The sequence below is a fragment of the Periplaneta americana genome, chromosome 7 (assembly GCF_040183065.1).
Source record: "Periplaneta americana isolate PAMFEO1 chromosome 7, P.americana_PAMFEO1_priV1, whole genome shotgun sequence".
Lineage (NCBI taxonomy): Eukaryota > Metazoa > Arthropoda > Insecta > Blattodea > Blattidae > Periplaneta > Periplaneta americana.
In genome coordinates, this window is record NC_091123.1 from 25735962 (window position 1) to 25754601 (window position 18640).

At 34.7% G+C, this 18640-nt stretch overlaps 1 protein-coding gene across 5 annotated transcripts in view; it reads left to right on the top strand.

Annotated features, from left to right (window-relative positions):
- The window catches only part of LOC138702989 (titin homolog), a 914774-nt gene that overhangs the window by 775823 nt on the left and 120311 nt on the right, over window positions 1–18640 (top strand). For all 5 annotated transcript variants that reach the window (XM_069830459.1, XM_069830463.1, XM_069830460.1 and 2 more), the window contains one exon: window positions 11206–11369. In XM_069830459.1, coding sequence (XP_069686560.1) covers window positions 11206–11369 — 164 coding nt within the window. The remainder of the gene's footprint in view (window positions 1–11205; window positions 11370–18640) is intronic.

The window sequence follows — 18640 nt, forward strand, 5'->3', positions numbered from 1 at the left end:
CACTCACTTATTTATTTACTTATTTATTTATATATTTAATTACTTACTCATTTATTTATTTATTTACTTATTTATTTATTTACTCACTCACTCACTTATTCATTTACTTATATATATATATATATATATATATATATATATTTATTTATTTATTTATTTATTTAATTACTTACTCACTCATTTATTTACATATTTATTTAGTCTATTTATTTATTCATTTATTTATTTATTTACTCACTCACTCACTTATTTATTTGCTTATTTATTTATATATTTTATTACTTATTCACGCATTCACTCATTTATTTATTTATTTATTTACTCACTCATTTATTTATTTGCTTATTTATTTATATATTTAATAACTTACTCATTCATTTATGTATTTATTTATTTATTTACTCACTCATTTATTTATTTATCTATCTATCTATCTATCTATCTATCTATCTATCTATCTATCTATCTATCTATCTATCTATTTATCTATCTATCTATATATCTGTCTGTCTGTCTGTCTATCTGAAAGTAATTAAGAATTATAAATCGTTCGTGATCGTTATTGATAGATCCTGCACAAGCAAGGCCAGCGAGCTAGTGGCCAAGAACAGACCGGAGAGTAGCAGTAGCAGTCGTGCGGAGTAGCTATGGCAACGGACCCAACAGTAAAGTTCTCTGTTTTCATGTCTTCCCTGATAAAGGAATGCGTTCTGGAGAATAATATCATCCAATAAATTACTTTCCTATGTTAACAAGTCTCCACATCGCTGGTATCCACAATAGTGGTACCGCACTGACCACCAAGAAGGCTTGGCCTTGCGCGCAATTTATTTACAGTGTTTATTTGTTAAATATATCATCCTTCTCGTTACGTCTCCATTGGTGGTCACAATTTGGTTATTCGGAGCCGGGAGCAGTCGTAAATGTGAAGTAATGGCGTTGCACAAGCTTTTAGCAGTTCATTTGCTGGGCTCCAACAATGAGGCAGAATTCATTAGGATGCCATGTCGTGACTGAACGCGTTCCGGCGACCACGATCATGATGGGGGGTGTGTTTCAATCCTGAAACATTCGTCGCAATGATACCGACGTCATAAATTAGAAATTCCTGACCGGAGAATGATCCATAAACGATATAAGAGCCCGCCGCGCCGCTTCAAGGTTCTTTAAAAGTGAGAGCAGCCCGTCACGGAATGTGGAGGCGAACATCAGTTAAAACATCGCAAATAAAGTTCGGCGCTGAAAAGGATGGCTGACGGAATGCCGCCAAGTACTTTTTGTTAAGCATACAAGTCGTGAAAGCAAGATGTAGTGTAATCTCTGCAGTCATATGCCGGGTTTGTAGCTTAGAATATGCTATGATAGTATTATTTGTAACTGTGTCATTTTGCCCAAAAATAAAATCGATATCGAATCAGAGGCCTCACTTAGGCCCGTAACACACTTGAAGAGTTTTCGCTAGCGAGAAATGTGTTGCGAGAAAGAGGCGAAGAGCCTTCCTCCACACGCTTGGCGATTTCTCGTTATCACAGATCACACCTCACGCTATGATCATCTATGCCAGCGGTGGCGAAAATGTAATCGTGCGCCGAGCCACTGTGTAACCTGCAACGTGCATAGCACCTATGGAGGGAGGCGGACACCCGAAGGGGAAGTGAAGCAACTGTCTGACTTATTAACGGATTTTCATTTTCCTTACGTCAAGCACTTAAATATAATTTTATACAGTACAAGGCTACAAACTAATGTTTAGTACGTGTAACGAAGAAAGAAATGAACAATAAATGAACAATATCACAACCTAAGATTAACTGTCTTCAGAATGTCCCTGCAACAAAGTTTCAAAATCAGGAATTATGTCACTTACTGCCAGTCGTAGTTGATCACGAAGGTATTTGTCTGTCAGTCGTGATCTAAATTTGGTTTTTACTAGCCTATTTTAATTGTTGAAAATAATTTTTCACAAACGTAAGTTGTAGCGAACATGGCTTCAACAGAGCAAGCGAAAGAACGAAGCTTCAGATATTTATTTTTTGGCAAAGATTTGAAAGTTCAACATTTGTCAAGTCCTTACATCTAGCTTTCATTTGACATCACATAGTAAATCAGTGAGTTCAAATTGAAGAGCTAACCGCATTATTCGTACATCTTCTGAAAAAAGGGTCGACGTACAGAGATGATGATGATGATGATGATGATGATGATGACGATGATGATGATGATGATGATGATAACGCCAACAATAACACTTAATCTTTTAATGTTTCATCAATAACATGTAGTATAATGCCGTTTTATGTTATACAACCGTTTTCCTCGTAATACAGTACTTGTTAACAAATCATACATTTAATATTCTCTTCATATTGACAGCAAAAAAATGCGTCCTCCCATCCTACTTGGAACTTTCGTACTTGGTTTCGAGAGAGACATATGCCACTCGCAGGTCAGAGACAAATACAACTGGAACGGAGTTTGACTCCAGTGAGTGAGAGGGTGGGGTTTGGCGGAGGTTAGAAGCAAGCGAAATGCACAGCTATCACTGCGAGCCACAATGTCTCGCGAGTCACGTTCTCGCCACGGCTGATCTATGCACTGCCTTCATGCAGAAAGCATTTTTCTGATTGTAGTAATCACTCGTTGGGGGAAATATTATAGGTTATGTATTTACGTATATTGTCGTACTTAAATATATAACCTGTAAGTATAATGTCGTAATTTACAAATTACGTACGAACGCTATGTTGAATCTGAGTATTCAGATGATGAGGAAATGGAGTTACATGAACATATTTCGTTAATTAAAAGAAAAAGTAGGCCTAAAATTAAAGCCAGAACTATCTGAAAATCACATTGTATCTTATGAAAATAAGGGCGAGTTTTGGACACTGGTTTCGATTTGAATGATGATACGTTTAGGCGTTATTTCAGGTTAAATGGACCACAGTTTTTTGCCATTCATGATATGATAGAGGATTCTTTGCTATGTTCTGATTAGAATTATGTAAACTGTTAAGATAATATAGATACATTATTTCAAATGCTTAATTACTACTATTAAATCTCATCAAAATAAAATATAGCCCTATTTATTTTCAGATAATCTGATATTTGTCTCCAGATTTCTTCTTTAAGTTTCGTGTTTTTATAGTTTTCATCCCGTGTATCATATAAATAGGCCTACGGGTGACAAAGTACAAGTTCGATAAGTTTCTGACTGCAATTTTATCAGCCATCTTTCCTCATTTTCAAATAAAAATAATACAATTCATCGCCACCTGTGATATCTTTTTCTACATTCAATCGTCATAAAGAGTATAAATATCAAACATCTTTGATAAATGTGTCAAGAAAATCCGCTGAGCTATCGATTCCAGCGAGAAACTCGCGCGAGGTTTTTGCCTCGAACGAGAATCTCTTCCAGTGTGTGGACGTCCATTTGAATCCATGTTATCAATCTTTGAATTTTCTCGCAACACATTTCTCGCTAGCGAAAACTCAAGTATGTTACGGGCCTTAGGGGGCAAGGTGCGGAGTCTCAATAGAATTTGTACAGAACAGTTTCGACGGGTTATTTCTAGAAAGGCCGCTTATTTTAATGATGAATGAAGTAGCCGCCGCCCGTTAGAAGATAGTAGTAGTAATAATAATAATAATAATAATAATAATAATAATAATAATAATGGCTTTATTTAACCTGGCAGAGTTAAGGCCGTAAGGCTTTCTCTTACACTCAACCAGGAGTAATAACAATATCGTTAAAAATGCTGAATATCATGGATAGTGGTTGTCATAGAGACCATGAAGTTAAATCAGATGTTGTAAGACAGACTATATTCTTATATTATAAAGCCATCTTCCTTCTTGGCAAACCGTAATTGTCCATCATCACTGTTAACTTGAGGCAATTTAGAATTTGCTGACATGATAAATGCACAGGTTGGGCGATACATTATAACCAGGGAAAGGATTTATATGTAAATACATATTTACTTATAAAGCTAATATAATTTATATTTTGCATTATCTTTATGTTTCACAATGTGTAGGGTTGAAAAATCCTACTTTTATTTTCCATATTTTTCCATATTTTAGAGTTTAGTACATATTTTCGTTAATTTCCATATATTTTCCATATTTCATATAAAACAGTCCATATTATATTAGGTTTAACAATAAAACAAAACAAAATTCCATTAACTTTTAAAAATACATTTCAACAATAGAGATTTAAACACATGTTCAGTAATCCCTTTAACATCAGAGTTATTTGAAAATTAGCAGTCCTATCAACAATGGGAAAGTAAGTTACAAAACTGTATTAATTTAATTTAAAATTTTTAACAGACTTCAGTTGTGCAGCTCAACAGTTAAATGCCAGTCAGAGTACACATAGGTTCAGTTTTGTAAATCATACTATAAAGACGGTAAATATGCCAAAAGTACGTCATTCAGTCAATTTAAAATCAAAACTAACAAGTTACATTTCAGAATTTAAAGAAGATGGTTTATCAACTGACAATAAAATATTATTTTGTAATTTGTGTCAGTGTGCAGTATCATCTACACAAAAGTTCCTGGTGCAACAACACATTACAACTAGTAAACATCAGGCCAACAAACAACTAAATTCCAAGCAGAGACAATTGTTTTTAACACAACCAACAACATCGAATGTAAGATCTGAGTTTAACATCGACCTGTGCCGTTCTCTCATCTCTGCTGATATTCCTCTCTACAAACTAAAGAATAAGGTCTTCAGGGAATTCCTTGAAAAATATACTCAACATACAATCCCGGATGAGTCAACACTTAGGAAGACGTATGCTCCATCCATCTACGATGAGACAATACAGAAGATAAGAGATGAAATTAAAGATAGTTCAATTTGGGTTTCCATTGATGAGACTCCCGACAAAGAAGGTAGACTTGTTGGTAATGTAGTTATCGGTTTGTTAAGTGAACAATATTCTGAACGAATTCTTTTACATTGTGATGTTCTAGAAAAGTGCAATAACAAAACTATAGTTAAACTGTTCAACGAAGCTATGGGTATCCTGTGGCCAAAGGGTATTATGTACGATAATGTGTTATTCTTTATTAGCGATGCTGCCCCTTATATGGTCAAAGCTGGACAAGCATTATCTGTTGTATATCCTAAATTGACTCATTTTACTTGTGTGGCGCATGCATTTCATCGTGTGGCAGAAGTGGTCAGAGACAATTTCCCTAAAGTAGATTTGTTGATTTCATCAGTGAAAAAAGTATTTCTCAAAGCTCCCAGTAGAGTTAACGTGTTGAAAGAAATGTACCCTGAAATTCCATTGCCACCAAAGCCAATTTTAACTAGATGGGGTACATGGCTAGAAGCAGTTGAATATTATGCCGAACATATAGACTCTATTAACAATGTTCTCCTTGCATTGGACTCTGAAGATGCAGTCTCAATTGATACTGCGAAAACAGTTACCTGTGACATAAGTGTGAAGAATGACTTAGCTCACATTTAGCATACATTTTCATGCATCATAAAAACGCTCAAAAGTCTCCAAAATAGGCACCTTTCACTATCTGAAAGTTTTGAAATTATAAATAGTACTGTGGAACAACTGAATCGTGGTAGAGGTAAAGTTGCAGATGCAGTAAGAGCTAAGGTGGACACTGTACTTTCAAAAAACCCTGGATATGAAGAACTACAAAAGGTTGTTGCTGTGATGAGTGGTGAATCAACAGTGAAGATTAACTTGGACTTATCCCCAGCAGACATTGTGAAATTGAATTATGTACCAGTTACTTCTTGTGACGTCGAACGCTCTTTTAGTCAGTATAAATCTATCCTCAGAGACAATAGAAGAAGATTCACTTTTCAGCACTTGAAAGAAATGTTTGTAACCTATTGTTATGGTAACAGACAATAAAAATTGTGTTTTGTTGAAACTACATTGGAAGATAAGGTACGTCCATTATATTTTTTGTTTAGTTTGATTAAAATGTACCAATATTTAACGTACATAGTCATTTTTTTATAATTTTAAGTCCATATTTAATTCCATATTTTGGTAAAAATCCATATTTAATTCCATATTTTGGTAAAAATAACTACATATATATTTACATATTTCATATATTTTTAGTCCATATAAATCCGTTCCCTGATTATAACTAACCTTAGGGCATAACGCCGTAATAGTGCGGCAACTTCTCTGCCCCACGGAACTGGCGGGTATGTATACATTTCACCCTCACGTTTATTTTGTTTGCATTTATTTAACGTTGTTGTTTAGTCAACTGTCCGAAGACAGGTTTGAACTTCATAAGTAACACCAATAAGGCGTCACTCATGAGGCAACTAGGCCAAGAGATAATGAGGTAGGTTAGCCAGTTCCTTTCCCCCTCCATTGCCTACATCGTCTATTAGCTACATATTCCATTAATCACACTTCAGATGCATACAAACAATTGAAGAGTCCACTGCAAGAATTGGGTTATTTTACGTCGCTGTATCAACATCTAGGTTATTTAGCGTCTGAATGAAATGAAGGTGATAATGCCGGTGAAATGAGTCCGGGATCCAGCACCGAAAGTTACCCAGCATTTGCGCGTATTGGGTTGAGGGAAAACCCCGGAAAAAACCTCAACCAGGTAACTTGCCCCTACCGGGATTCGAACCCGGGCCACCTGGTTTCGCGGCCAGACGCGCTGACCGCTGCAAGAATGATGAATGTCATTTGGAATACATTTTTCAGGAAAACCAATTGAAAGTTTGAAATTCTTAGTGCTCGAAGTTAACTGTGATTTTCCGATCATTACTGGACAACGACTATCAGTGTTAATGCCATATAACTCTTTATGTACATTCTATATGTCTTAAGTTATGCATTGACAGTCTTGGTTCATTTTCGACAAGAAAGTGACATCCATCATTCTTGCAGTGGACTCTTCAATTGTTCTTCCTCTGACATATATCGTAAAATGAGATGTAATAATGATGATGATAATAATAATAATAATAATCATCATCATCATCATCATAATCCGTGGCGCTACAGCCCATGAAGGGTCAAGACCGACCAGCCGGCTGATGGCCTCACGGCCACATGCCGAAGCAGAGGTGGACGATCATTCAACCAGAATGGAGGTATCGCGTGGTTAGCACGATGAGCCTCCCAGCAGTTATAGCTGGTTTGCGTAACCGGATTTCGCTACCTATCGTAGCTCTCCGAGTGCAACACGATGCTGGGTGGGCACCGGTCCCATACACTGGCCGAAATTTCATGAGAAAATTTCTTCCCCCATGAGGACTCGAACCATCACGCATTCCGCAACGTTCTAGTGGACAACAATGCAGGCTGTAGCAAATTAATAGCACTTAATATAAAATGCGGGCGAAATCTGCATACGTGGATGTAGCTAACTGTGCACCTAACCGGGAACGTCAAACTTCAATTTAAAGGGAATGATACCCATTTTGCAACTTAACGTTTCACAGATCTATAAAAAAAACTTAGAGATTGAAAATACAGCATTAACTCAATTTGAAAAAAATGTGGATATAGCTGACTGTATACCTAACCAGGATCGCCAACCTTCAATTTAAAGGGAATGATACCCATTTTGCAACTTAATGTTTCACAGATCTATAAAAAAAACTTAGAGATTGAAAATACAGCATTAACTCAATTTGAAAAAAATGTGGATGTAGCTGACTGTACGCCTAACCAGAATCGCCAACCTTCAATTTAAAGGGAATGATACCCATTTTGCAACTTAACGTTTCACAGATCTATAAAAAAAAAACTTAGAGATTGAAAATACAGCATTAACTCAATTTGAAAAAAATGTGGATGTAGCTGACATTGATTCTAGATGACTCACATATAATTGTTATAAAAATAAATTTAAAAAATACAGTAACATATCTACAAATTGCGCAGTTTTAATTAAGAACTGCCTTGTTATACGCAGTGCTCTAACATCTTGCCGACGCTCAGTCAGCTTTTATGCTGTCTTTCTCGGAACTTAACAGACATTATTTATGTTCATCGTTACATGGTTTGTGTATTTCATCATTTTTTCGTCTGATGAAAATTAGCTGTCAAGCTGTGTATAATTTATGCAAAGCGAGGAAAGATATCTTGCAGATCTATTGCTATTTTGCTCCTCCATCATCGTGTTATTGTATCATCGCACAACATTCGCTTCTGTATAAGTAACTTCCATTTTACATCTGCAGTCTATAGAAAGTTTTAATTACATGAAGTTTGTAAACCTTTATTGTGTGTTTTCATTTCTGAATAATGCTGTTGTGTTTCTTCATCACAATCTCGTGCCGTTCTGTGGCATTTGCAAGAGTTTTAATTTGTTTTATATTCACAATATCCGAACATACAAAAAGTAGGCTATATCAAGAGTGAGTATTTGAATTTAAGGGGTTAGGTACAGCTTACAGCAGTAAAATTTTTGGAAATATTCAACATTTTTTCCTCCTTTTCTGTATCTTGTACAATAATGAAAATTAGTATATGTAAAACATTGTCCTTCTGCTATATATAAAAAATATTATTACGAATTAGATTTTTTTTCAAAATTCAAAATGGTGGCAGTTTACTGTGCAGTGATGAAGCGTTTCCCTCATAACTCATAAACTTGTTAACTTTTTCATGTTTTCTCTCTTTTATTTTATTGCTGAAACTCATGTTTAGAATATCATGCTCTTTGAACTACATTCCTTAATAAATAATATTTTTTTTTATTTTGTGTTAGGAGGAAATACTGATATTTGACCATTTTTAAACTGAATTTATTTTTTATCCGACAATCTATCAAAGGTAGAGAAGTGATCTTGCATCATTTTGTAGATATGACATGCATAAATATACACAAAATTTCATCACAGAATGTTGGATAGTTTTTGAGTTATGTGGGAAACGCTTCATCACTGTACAGTGAACTATATTTTGAAAAAATATGTAAATAAATTATTGAAATAGTAAAAAAAATTTTTTTCATATAGCAGAAGGACAGTGTTTTACACATACTAATTTTCATTATTGTACGAAATACAGTAATGGAGGAAAAAATGTTGGATATTTTCAAAATTTTACTGGTGTAAGCTGTACCTAACCCCTTAAATATATTAAATTGATTTTGTTTCTTTACATTCGAAGCTATTCGAAAATTAGTGGCAACACTCTTATTAAGATCAAAAACTTATTTATTCACAGTTTACCATATTTTCCGACGTACAAGATGCACTCTTTCTTTCTTATATATTTTTGGGGGAAACATTTACTAATTATATGCATTAACTACCTCGGTTTATATCGAGTAAAAGTCCACACCTGTGGAGTAACGGTCAGCGCGTCTGGCCGCGAAACCAGGTGACCGGGTTCGAATCCCGGTTGGGGAAAGTTACTTTGTTGAGATTTTTCCGAGGTTTTCTCTCAACCCAATATATGAGCAAATGCTGGGTAACTACCGGTGCTGGATCCCGGACTCATTTCACCGGCATTATCACCTTCATCTCCTTCAGACGCTAAATAACCTAAGATGTTGATACAGCGTCATAAAATAACATACTAAAAATCGAGTAAAAAGGTGTGAAAAATAGGCTATATGTACTAATTTCTGTGTGGGACAGGTTTTTATGTCTCCTCATTTGTGTTTATATTTTAACATATGTTATAAGGAAAGGTAATTTATTTAAATTAACTTATTTTTTCTAAATTGAGTTCGTGCATTTGTTCCACTTTTTCACTGTGATGGCATATATTGGGTGTGTAGTTAGTTGATTGGGCGTTATTTTGCACCTTACGAGGTAGGTAAAATTAGAATGGGGGTTTAAAGTGGCCGTTAGGTTAGGTTAAGTTAACTTAGGTTAGCTTAGGTCAAGTTAGGTGACCTAGGTTAGCATAGATATGCTTATTTTATCTTTTTTAAATTATTTTATGTAGAGTGCGTTATATTTGAAGTTCGTATAGAGAAATTATAATGATTTCATCAAAAATTTGTGTCAGAATATTATATTGAAGACTTGAAATTGGGCTGAGAGTGAAAATACGCATTGGCGGGCAAAAAAATTATAAGTACGAGCGAATTTGTACTCACTAGCTAGCTAGTTATATAAATAAAATAAATAAATAAATGGTTATCTATAAAAAAATTCGGATAACTTTTTAATTTTTCGGCCGAGAATAGACGTGGTAGTTAATGTAAATAATTGCCAAAAATTGTATCACTGAATATTATAATCAAACCATAGTATTCAAATATAAAATAATACGTAGGTTTACTTTCATCAATAATATGTAGTGAAACTAGGCAAGAATACATTTAATCTTCTTCGGCAAAACCCAGAAATTCATCTTCAGAGCTAAATGAAGTCGCTTGAAACCCCTTCTAAATTAGCATCTGAGTCCTCATATAATAATTAGTCCTCTGTACCATCCAGTGCATTACTAACGTCACACTTCTTAAATTATTTAACCACTGCCTCAATTTTCACAGCATCCCATGAAGTTTTGACCCATCCACAAACTCTGTCTCGCGTATAAAACGCACTCTGTTTTTAAGGCCTACAATATTTTTAAAGAAAAAAGTGCATCTTATACGCTAGAAAATGCGGTACTTACATGCAGTTATTTTTTTTTTTTTTTTTAATTTTATTGGGTTATTTTCCGACGCTGTATCAACATCTAGGTTATTTAGCGTCTGAATGAAATGAAGGTGATAATGCCGGTGAAATGAGTCCGGGGTCCAGCACCGAAAGTTACCCAGCATTTGCTCGTATTGGGTTGAGGGAAAACCCCGGAAAAAACCTCAACCAGGTAACTTGCCCCGACCGGGATTCGAACCCGGGCCACCTGGTTTCGAGGCCAGACGCGCTGACCGTTACTCCACAGGTGTGGATACATGCAGTTAATAAAATCAATCTCGCTCATAAATGCGCGTTAAATTTAATGTAATGCATTTTTCCCTATCAAAGTGTATTATTATAAAAGGAAAAAGAGGTAAATATTTACTAGTTATTCACTGTAATATATAAATATCCTCTCCCCTTAATTAGTATGCTGCACGCACGCCACTGCTTATAAAATATGACGGGGTAGGAAGCACACTACCCTGGGCTACAAAATACAAGTGGCCCTCGCAGCTGTAGCAGGGAACTTGTCGAGGAAGTACAGTGGTTGTTGTTTGTGTGTGCAGAGGGCAGCACGAGCGTACAGTTCAGCAAGAAGCCGACACCAGTGCTGGCGTCTCCGGGAGGCACCGCCACATTCTGCGCGCGACTCCACGGCTGCAGCGCTCGGACACGCGTATCCTGGACAGTGGCGGGCCGTCCTGCCGACGCCGATCCCTCCAGATACAAGGTAATGCATGTCGTGACTAACTGGCACCAACATCTGATCTTTGTCCTCTTCAAGAAGGCACTTTACTGCTGTAGAATGCAGTATAAACGTGACAGCTGATAAATTTTAATAAGAATTAATAGTCGAGAGAACCTGTTGACGGATTTTCAATACATGACGGATTATTTCTTATGCCGGAAGCAATAAGAGAAGAAAGTTAATGGATTTTAGGTGTTTAGTGTTATATTAAGTCCCGAAATAAATTTTATGTAGCTTATCGAAACATTTAATAATTTGAATGAGTTTTTTTTTCGAAAACTGCTGAGAAAATAAATCACTTGATTTCTAAAAATTACAAGTCGAAAGTTTTGAAACTCCTGATGTAGCCTACTTAGTTAAGAAAAATCACGTAAGTAGGGCTTATATGATGTTATATTTTGAAAACATTGAAGAAAATCGATTCACGAATATGAAACACGTAATGTTACACATAATTTCGAAAATAGTACCAAAGAAAGTTACGGATTTAATATGTAATATTGTGTTTAATTCCGAAAATAATCAAGAAATGAAACTGGTGGATTGTAGCTGCACATTTTGTATACTTTATTTCGAAAATTTAAAATGAATAAATTTACAGATTTGGAATTTATAATATAATATTTATTTTCGAAAGTAATTAGAAAAATAAATGTCCGCTTTTTAAGTAAGTTATGTGATGTTATAAATGTTTGCGAACACAGTCAATAAAATAAATTCACAGATTTTAAACACGTGCTGTTGCACATAATTAAAAAACCAATTAAAATGGAAAGTGACGTAGGTACTATAATACGTTATGACAATAATTTAAGAAAATAGTAAAGAAAATATAGTGATAGTTTTAAATACGCGGCGTTAGAGCCTATATTTTATTTTTCGAAAATGTTGGAAGGCAAAATTACATGGTTTTATATTGCGACTTTATTTCTCGATTCCAAAAATGCTATATAGCCTATTTGAAATTAAAGAATTTTGAGCACTTGGTGTTTCACTTTATTTAGAAACAACAAGAAAAGGAAAACGACAGATTTGAAAACCTGATGTCATGCTAAATTTCGTCACCTGTCGGCAAAATACACTGCTATATTTTGAAAATGTGAAGTCATTTTATCTCGTGACGAATCGAGAATTATTATCTGTACGTAATTATGCCCACGTATTGTGAAATGCACGTTTTTACAATTTAATGCTTTATACATTTTTGGAGTCGTACATTTATACTTATGGATAACTTCTGTTTGGTCTTGACCTCAAAATAGAAGCTGTGATTTTTCTTGAAATAATTATTTTTGTTTGTGTGCTTTTGTAGAAATAATTTTGGAATATAAGGTTCTTTAGGTTCTCAAGAAAATAAACTTTTAGTCATTTCTATTCTGTTTTTGGACCTTTCGAATATTTTAAAATTTACTGACTAATTTACTAAATTAATAACTTAAGTTTGTTATTTTTAAATTTTATAAAATGAGCACACAGTAGTTCATTTTAGTGTCCTTATGATCTTGAAAACTATTCACTAACAATATAGTTTAGTTTTATGGTTTTAGTTACTCAAAAAACATATTTTAATAATTTTGTTTAATTTCGCCGTTTCTAAATCCTATAAGTAGTTAGAAGTCTTTTTACAGTAGTATATTTTAGATGGCAATAGGTTTCCGACAAAGTTTCATATTATTTATTTTTAATGTTTTCAGATTATCGAAGATATTTTTAAATCGTTTTTTATTTATTGCTATTGTTCTTAGATTAACTGTCAAATCTTTGAGCGAAAGTGATTCATTTTTAAGTGATGTAATGTCCATATATATTTCGCAGTCCTATATTCCTTGTGTCTGTTATGATGTACGCCTTGAAATTTCAATAGCTGATGTTTTCAAAACGAGTTGTCATGTGGTTTAGTAAGAAAAGAAAAATGAATATTGTATGATATTACGGTAGATGCGAGTTCTTACGACTTTCACATTTAAATAGAACTTTTAAAATAAATATTATATTTTCTGTAGTAATGTCACGAGAGGCCTGAGATCTGCCGATAAATCCACTCGCTTCGCTCGTGGATTTATCTGGGAAATCTCAGACCTCGAGTGACAATTATTAGGACTATTTCGTGAATAAAATAAAAATTTATATAATATATCACTAAAATTCGATACAAAATGTTAATAATTGTATATTAACGAATACTTAACCTATTCAGACATTGTGAAGTTGAAATACTCGTAGATGAATGTCGATTATTGCAATAAAGATATTCGATGTTATTATTCAGTAATGCCAATTGCGAAAAGCGAAATGCAGGCTTAACAATGTTAATTACATGTACTGCACTTTTCTCTTATTATTATAACAAATACATTTTCATTATCTGCTGAAATCATAATTTAATTTAACAGTAACAGTGGGGACAGCTATATACCAATGCTTATGTATTCACAGCGAGACATGTTGCTACATAGTGAAGCCATCTCTGTATAGATAGGCCTAATTAAAACACGAATTTTATTACGCCATACGAAAGGCAGTTTGATCAAAGACATTATTACTATGCAAGGTCTTTGGGTTTGATATGCGATGATGTTACATAAATTTTAACGTCTATTAATTGTTTAATTTCAAAACAAATGTTATAGGCTACAATTTTATAGGTTACGTTAGGCCTACCTGTGGAAGCAGGACCAATGTCAGTTGTGCCTTGTTTCGACCGTTACTTACAATGAGTGCTACACGAAAGCATTTTTTATAGCTCGACAAACGCATTCTCGCTATAGTGTGTAACGGAACTAAAGCTGCATCTACACAGTTCAATATTCCAATCGCGTATGCGTGCAATCTGGGATGAATATTGAAAGAATCAAGTTTAAAAGGTACGTTCAATTAAGATGCATAAAGATTGTATGTCTACATGGTGCGCCGTTTTGAAAGTGGTCTTCACTGCGTAAATATATTAATTAATATTAAATATCAATCTTCCATTCATTGCTTTAAAGTTGAAAGAAAAGTTTAACCGTGTAGTTGCATCTTAATGTATTCATGATCATCAATTTACGGGGAAACAGTTGGCGACAACGACTAAACAAAAGAACGACCATGCGATAAATTGATAGCGATAAATCTAGCTGCAGAAATTATCGCAAAGTCTGACTGTGATTGGTTGGAATTCAAAATTGTATTACACTTTATTGGTCGAAAATGGAATGACGTCATATAAACGAAATAGTCACTTAAATAATTAAAAAAAAAAGTAACAGATTGTTAACCTTAGTGGGAAATATTTAATAAAATTTAAATGTATTACCAGGTGTGGAATTTCGTAAAATATCGACAAAATTTAGCCAAATTTTTTAAGAAGATACTATTATGCACTAAAAAGATTTCGAAATTTCCTTCCGTTGCTTCTCAAGAAGAATTTAGTGCAGTCGCTCTTGATGCCTCATTAATTTTAACTTATGATATAGAATTCATAGCAATTTTATTTCGTCCATAATTAAACGTATCACCCTGTATTAGAATAACTCTTCTCGGGTTCTCAGCCAGGTGAGTTGGAGATTAGCTTCCAAGCTTTCGACGGCTAGCTCTGCCATCTTCTTCAGGGACTTCTTCACTTCGTCCCTGAAGAAGATGGCAGAGCTAGCCGTCGAAAGCTTGGAAGCTAATCTCCAACTCAACTGGCTGAGAACCCGAGAAGAGTTATTCTACATCAAACGCCGGGAAAGCCTCAAGTCATACACCCTGTATTAATTTGTGAATGCATATCAGTAGTGTTTAACCATTAATGTAATACATGATTCATGTACTTAATAGGTATAGATCCAATCGTAACTCAACTGATAGTTTTTCAACGGCAAGGCTCTGAGTTTGATTCCCGGAAGAGTATGAAATATTTTATGAACATAGGAACTGTATAGCAGGTTTCTCGTGCTAGTTTGGTTTTGCCCTGTATTCCCATTTTTTCCAATGTTCCAGTATCACTAAATATCTTTTGCAGTACAAATGAGAATTAAATAAAATTTGTCAGTTCTATGAGGTAGTACGTCATATTATCTTTCACTGTGCGTCATATGAAAAGTGTGATAAATCAGTAATCGCCACCTAGGCGGCCGTGGCTGAACAAGCCTGTCTCGGGACTCATTTACATTCGTGATACGCTATCGCTGAGGGGGGCCGGAAACAGAAGCGCGTCACCCTGGAGACAGTTGTATGACGTATGTGTGCTCCTCGCCATGTGTCTTTAATATTACACATTCACATACCGCACGACATCTCATTTCAGTAGTAGACACGGAATATTCCTGTTTAGCCGCCTAATTCCTTGTCCTTAAGAACTATCACTCGCTGCCCAGGCTTTATAATCTAAAAAGTTAAAAATAGGATTCTTTCGAAGTGTCTTTAAGGTTTTATTTCTCAGAGGGAAACGGAGCTTGCAAATTACATTTTTGTTTCTATTTCGTTTACGGAAAAAACAGACTGCAGTTTTTCTGTCAAGGCTACGTAGTCGAAAAACAGGAGTTCCTATTCCGACTCCAACCACGTAGTGGTAATTGGTCTCATAAGACATTTCATTACCAACGTCTTTATTGCAGTAGTAATTTGTATCATAAGACATTCCATTACCGCCATTTTAACTGCTCTGGTAATCGGTATCATAAGACATTCCATTACCTTTCTTTTTGAGGGTATTCCCACTTGTCAGCAGTTACCCTGTATTCCCATCTTCCATACTTCACGGTCTTGCCAGTCCCCTTCCTTCAAATTATGTTGCCTCATCATTTGGACTACACCAGACTTCCATGATGCTCTCGGCCGTCCAGAAGGTGACCAATGGAGGAAAGTCTTAAGAAGTCTTTCACAATCCATTCTATTGACGTGCCCATACCATTGTACAGTTCGACTCTCGATAACAGTTTCCTCCATTTCCATCAGCTGTCGTACATCTTCATTTCTCCTTTCAAACCTAGATATCTTGGCCCCTCTTCGGATCCCATCCATCTCTAGTGCCAATATTCTACTTTTCTGCATCTCTACTAACTCCAACCGTCAGCACTATAAGTTAAAATACTCTCAATGACTGTTTGAAGGATTTTCTTCTTTGTTTGTCTACTAAGATTCCTACTTCGTAGAATCCCATTCACCATTTTTATCGAGCTTCTTGCCTGGAGTATTCTTCGGTCTATATCAGCATTGGGGCTACCTGATTCATGGATTATTGGTCCCAAATATGTAGAATGCATAACAGCCCTGATGGTCCCTTGAGGCAATATAATATATTCCCCACATCCTCCAATAGCTAGGTATTCAGTCTTATTCATATCCACAGCATACGTTTAGTTTTACATAGACAAAGCCAACTACTAGGATCTACATTCACTATATGATTGTATTGCTGGCAGACTATTGTTCATCATCTATATATATAATTTGAACTGGTAATGGAAATTACGGGAAAACGGCTGGACGGATTTTAATAAATGACCCCTCATTTTCAAGCATGGAACTCAAAGTTTTTCGGAAAAATAGTAGTTTTCAGTGAAATGTCAATTTTTTAAAATAATTTTCCTATTTTCCAAAATCCATCTGTCGTCAGTTTTGAGAACTAGCTAATAGCATTCACGGCCTACTTGATATTCCGTTTGCTTTTTTGTAAAGAAGAGGCGAAGCGAGCATCAAGTCGGCCGTGTTGCATTTCAGAATAAAACAAAACACATACTACAGTAAACAATATTACACGAAGGCCATGATCTGCAAGAATGATGACATATTTAGAGCTCAAATTAAATTGGTTATTAAAAACTTAACTTACTAAAAATAATTTACAGGTTCGATTCTGTGGTATGTAATTTTCTGGGTACAGTTGTGTATTGGATATTAAAAACTACAAAACTTGAGGTAGTTTGATGACATTATTACCATTAGAAATGAAATATTATTGTAGTTAGTGCCACGATGTGACTATTTTTCATTAATTATACATATTAATGCTATATTGATGATATGAAAGTGAAACTTTTGGGGTTATAGGCCTATAAGTAGATGTAGAGAATAACTTAGATTTTGATTTCTATATTTTACTGAGTGGCGGCTATATAGTATATGTTACTGAAAGCTATAAAACTTACGTCAGATAATAATATTATTAAAAATCAAATACTTTTATAATTATTAATCAAGTGGGGTTGGGTCTTTTTCATATATTTAATGGCGGTGTGGTGTAGATATTTATATGCGTGGTTCTCTTCAGTATTGGCTCGAGAGAGAATATCTTTCATTGTTATGGAAGCAAATAACTTTCCGAATGTCTGGTATTCTTCATTGAAAATAAATCTGAAAAATGTTTATTTGAACGTCTAATGAACTTAGTTTGCAGCATTTGCTGCACAAGCCACTAGTTCTTGTATAAACATCAAAGAGATGATTAATGAATTCTTCGGGTGGTCATTTCTTTCTTAAAAAGAACTACTTCGTGACGGCCAAAATTCACGACACTTCTCTTAGATCGCGCCGCTGGCCTCCGATTATCTTGGTTTACAAGAAATTATATATTGGTCCGTAGGGTTTTGAACCCTTGTCCCTTCCAAAGATACATATCTGCATCCGCAAATTATAGATCCAGTGGAAGGCATGGTGTTAAATAATTGAAAATGGACTTTAAATAAGAATTTCTATCAACTTCTCACATCTATACTAATAATAAATCTGTAGCCGAAATTTTTCCGGTAATTTTCGATTTTCCAAAAATAATTGGTCCTAACATATATAATTAACCACCCTGAAACCGAAAATCGCATTTTTGAAATTTTTGTTTGTATGTCTGTCTGTATGTTTGTAACCTTTTCACGCGATAATGACTGAACCGATTTATATGAAAATTGGAATATAAATTAAGTTCGTTGTAACTTAGATTTTAGGCTATATGGCATTGAAAATACTTTATTTAAAAGGGGGGTTACAAGGGAGCCTGAATTAAATAAATCGAAATATCTCGCTTATTATTGATTTTTGTGAAAAATGTTACATAACAAAAGTTTCTTCAAAAATGATTTCCGATAAGTTGTATTCTTTACAAAATTTTGATAGGACTGATATTTAATGAGATAAATGAGTTTTAAAATTAAAATAACGCCATCTAAGACGGTGCAATGAATTAAGAACAAATGACTTCGTCTATAAGGGGCCTTGGACAACAACAATCGAAACAGGGGCCTTGGACATCAACAATCGAAAGCTATTAAACACAGCCTACAGAGAATGTTTCTGTG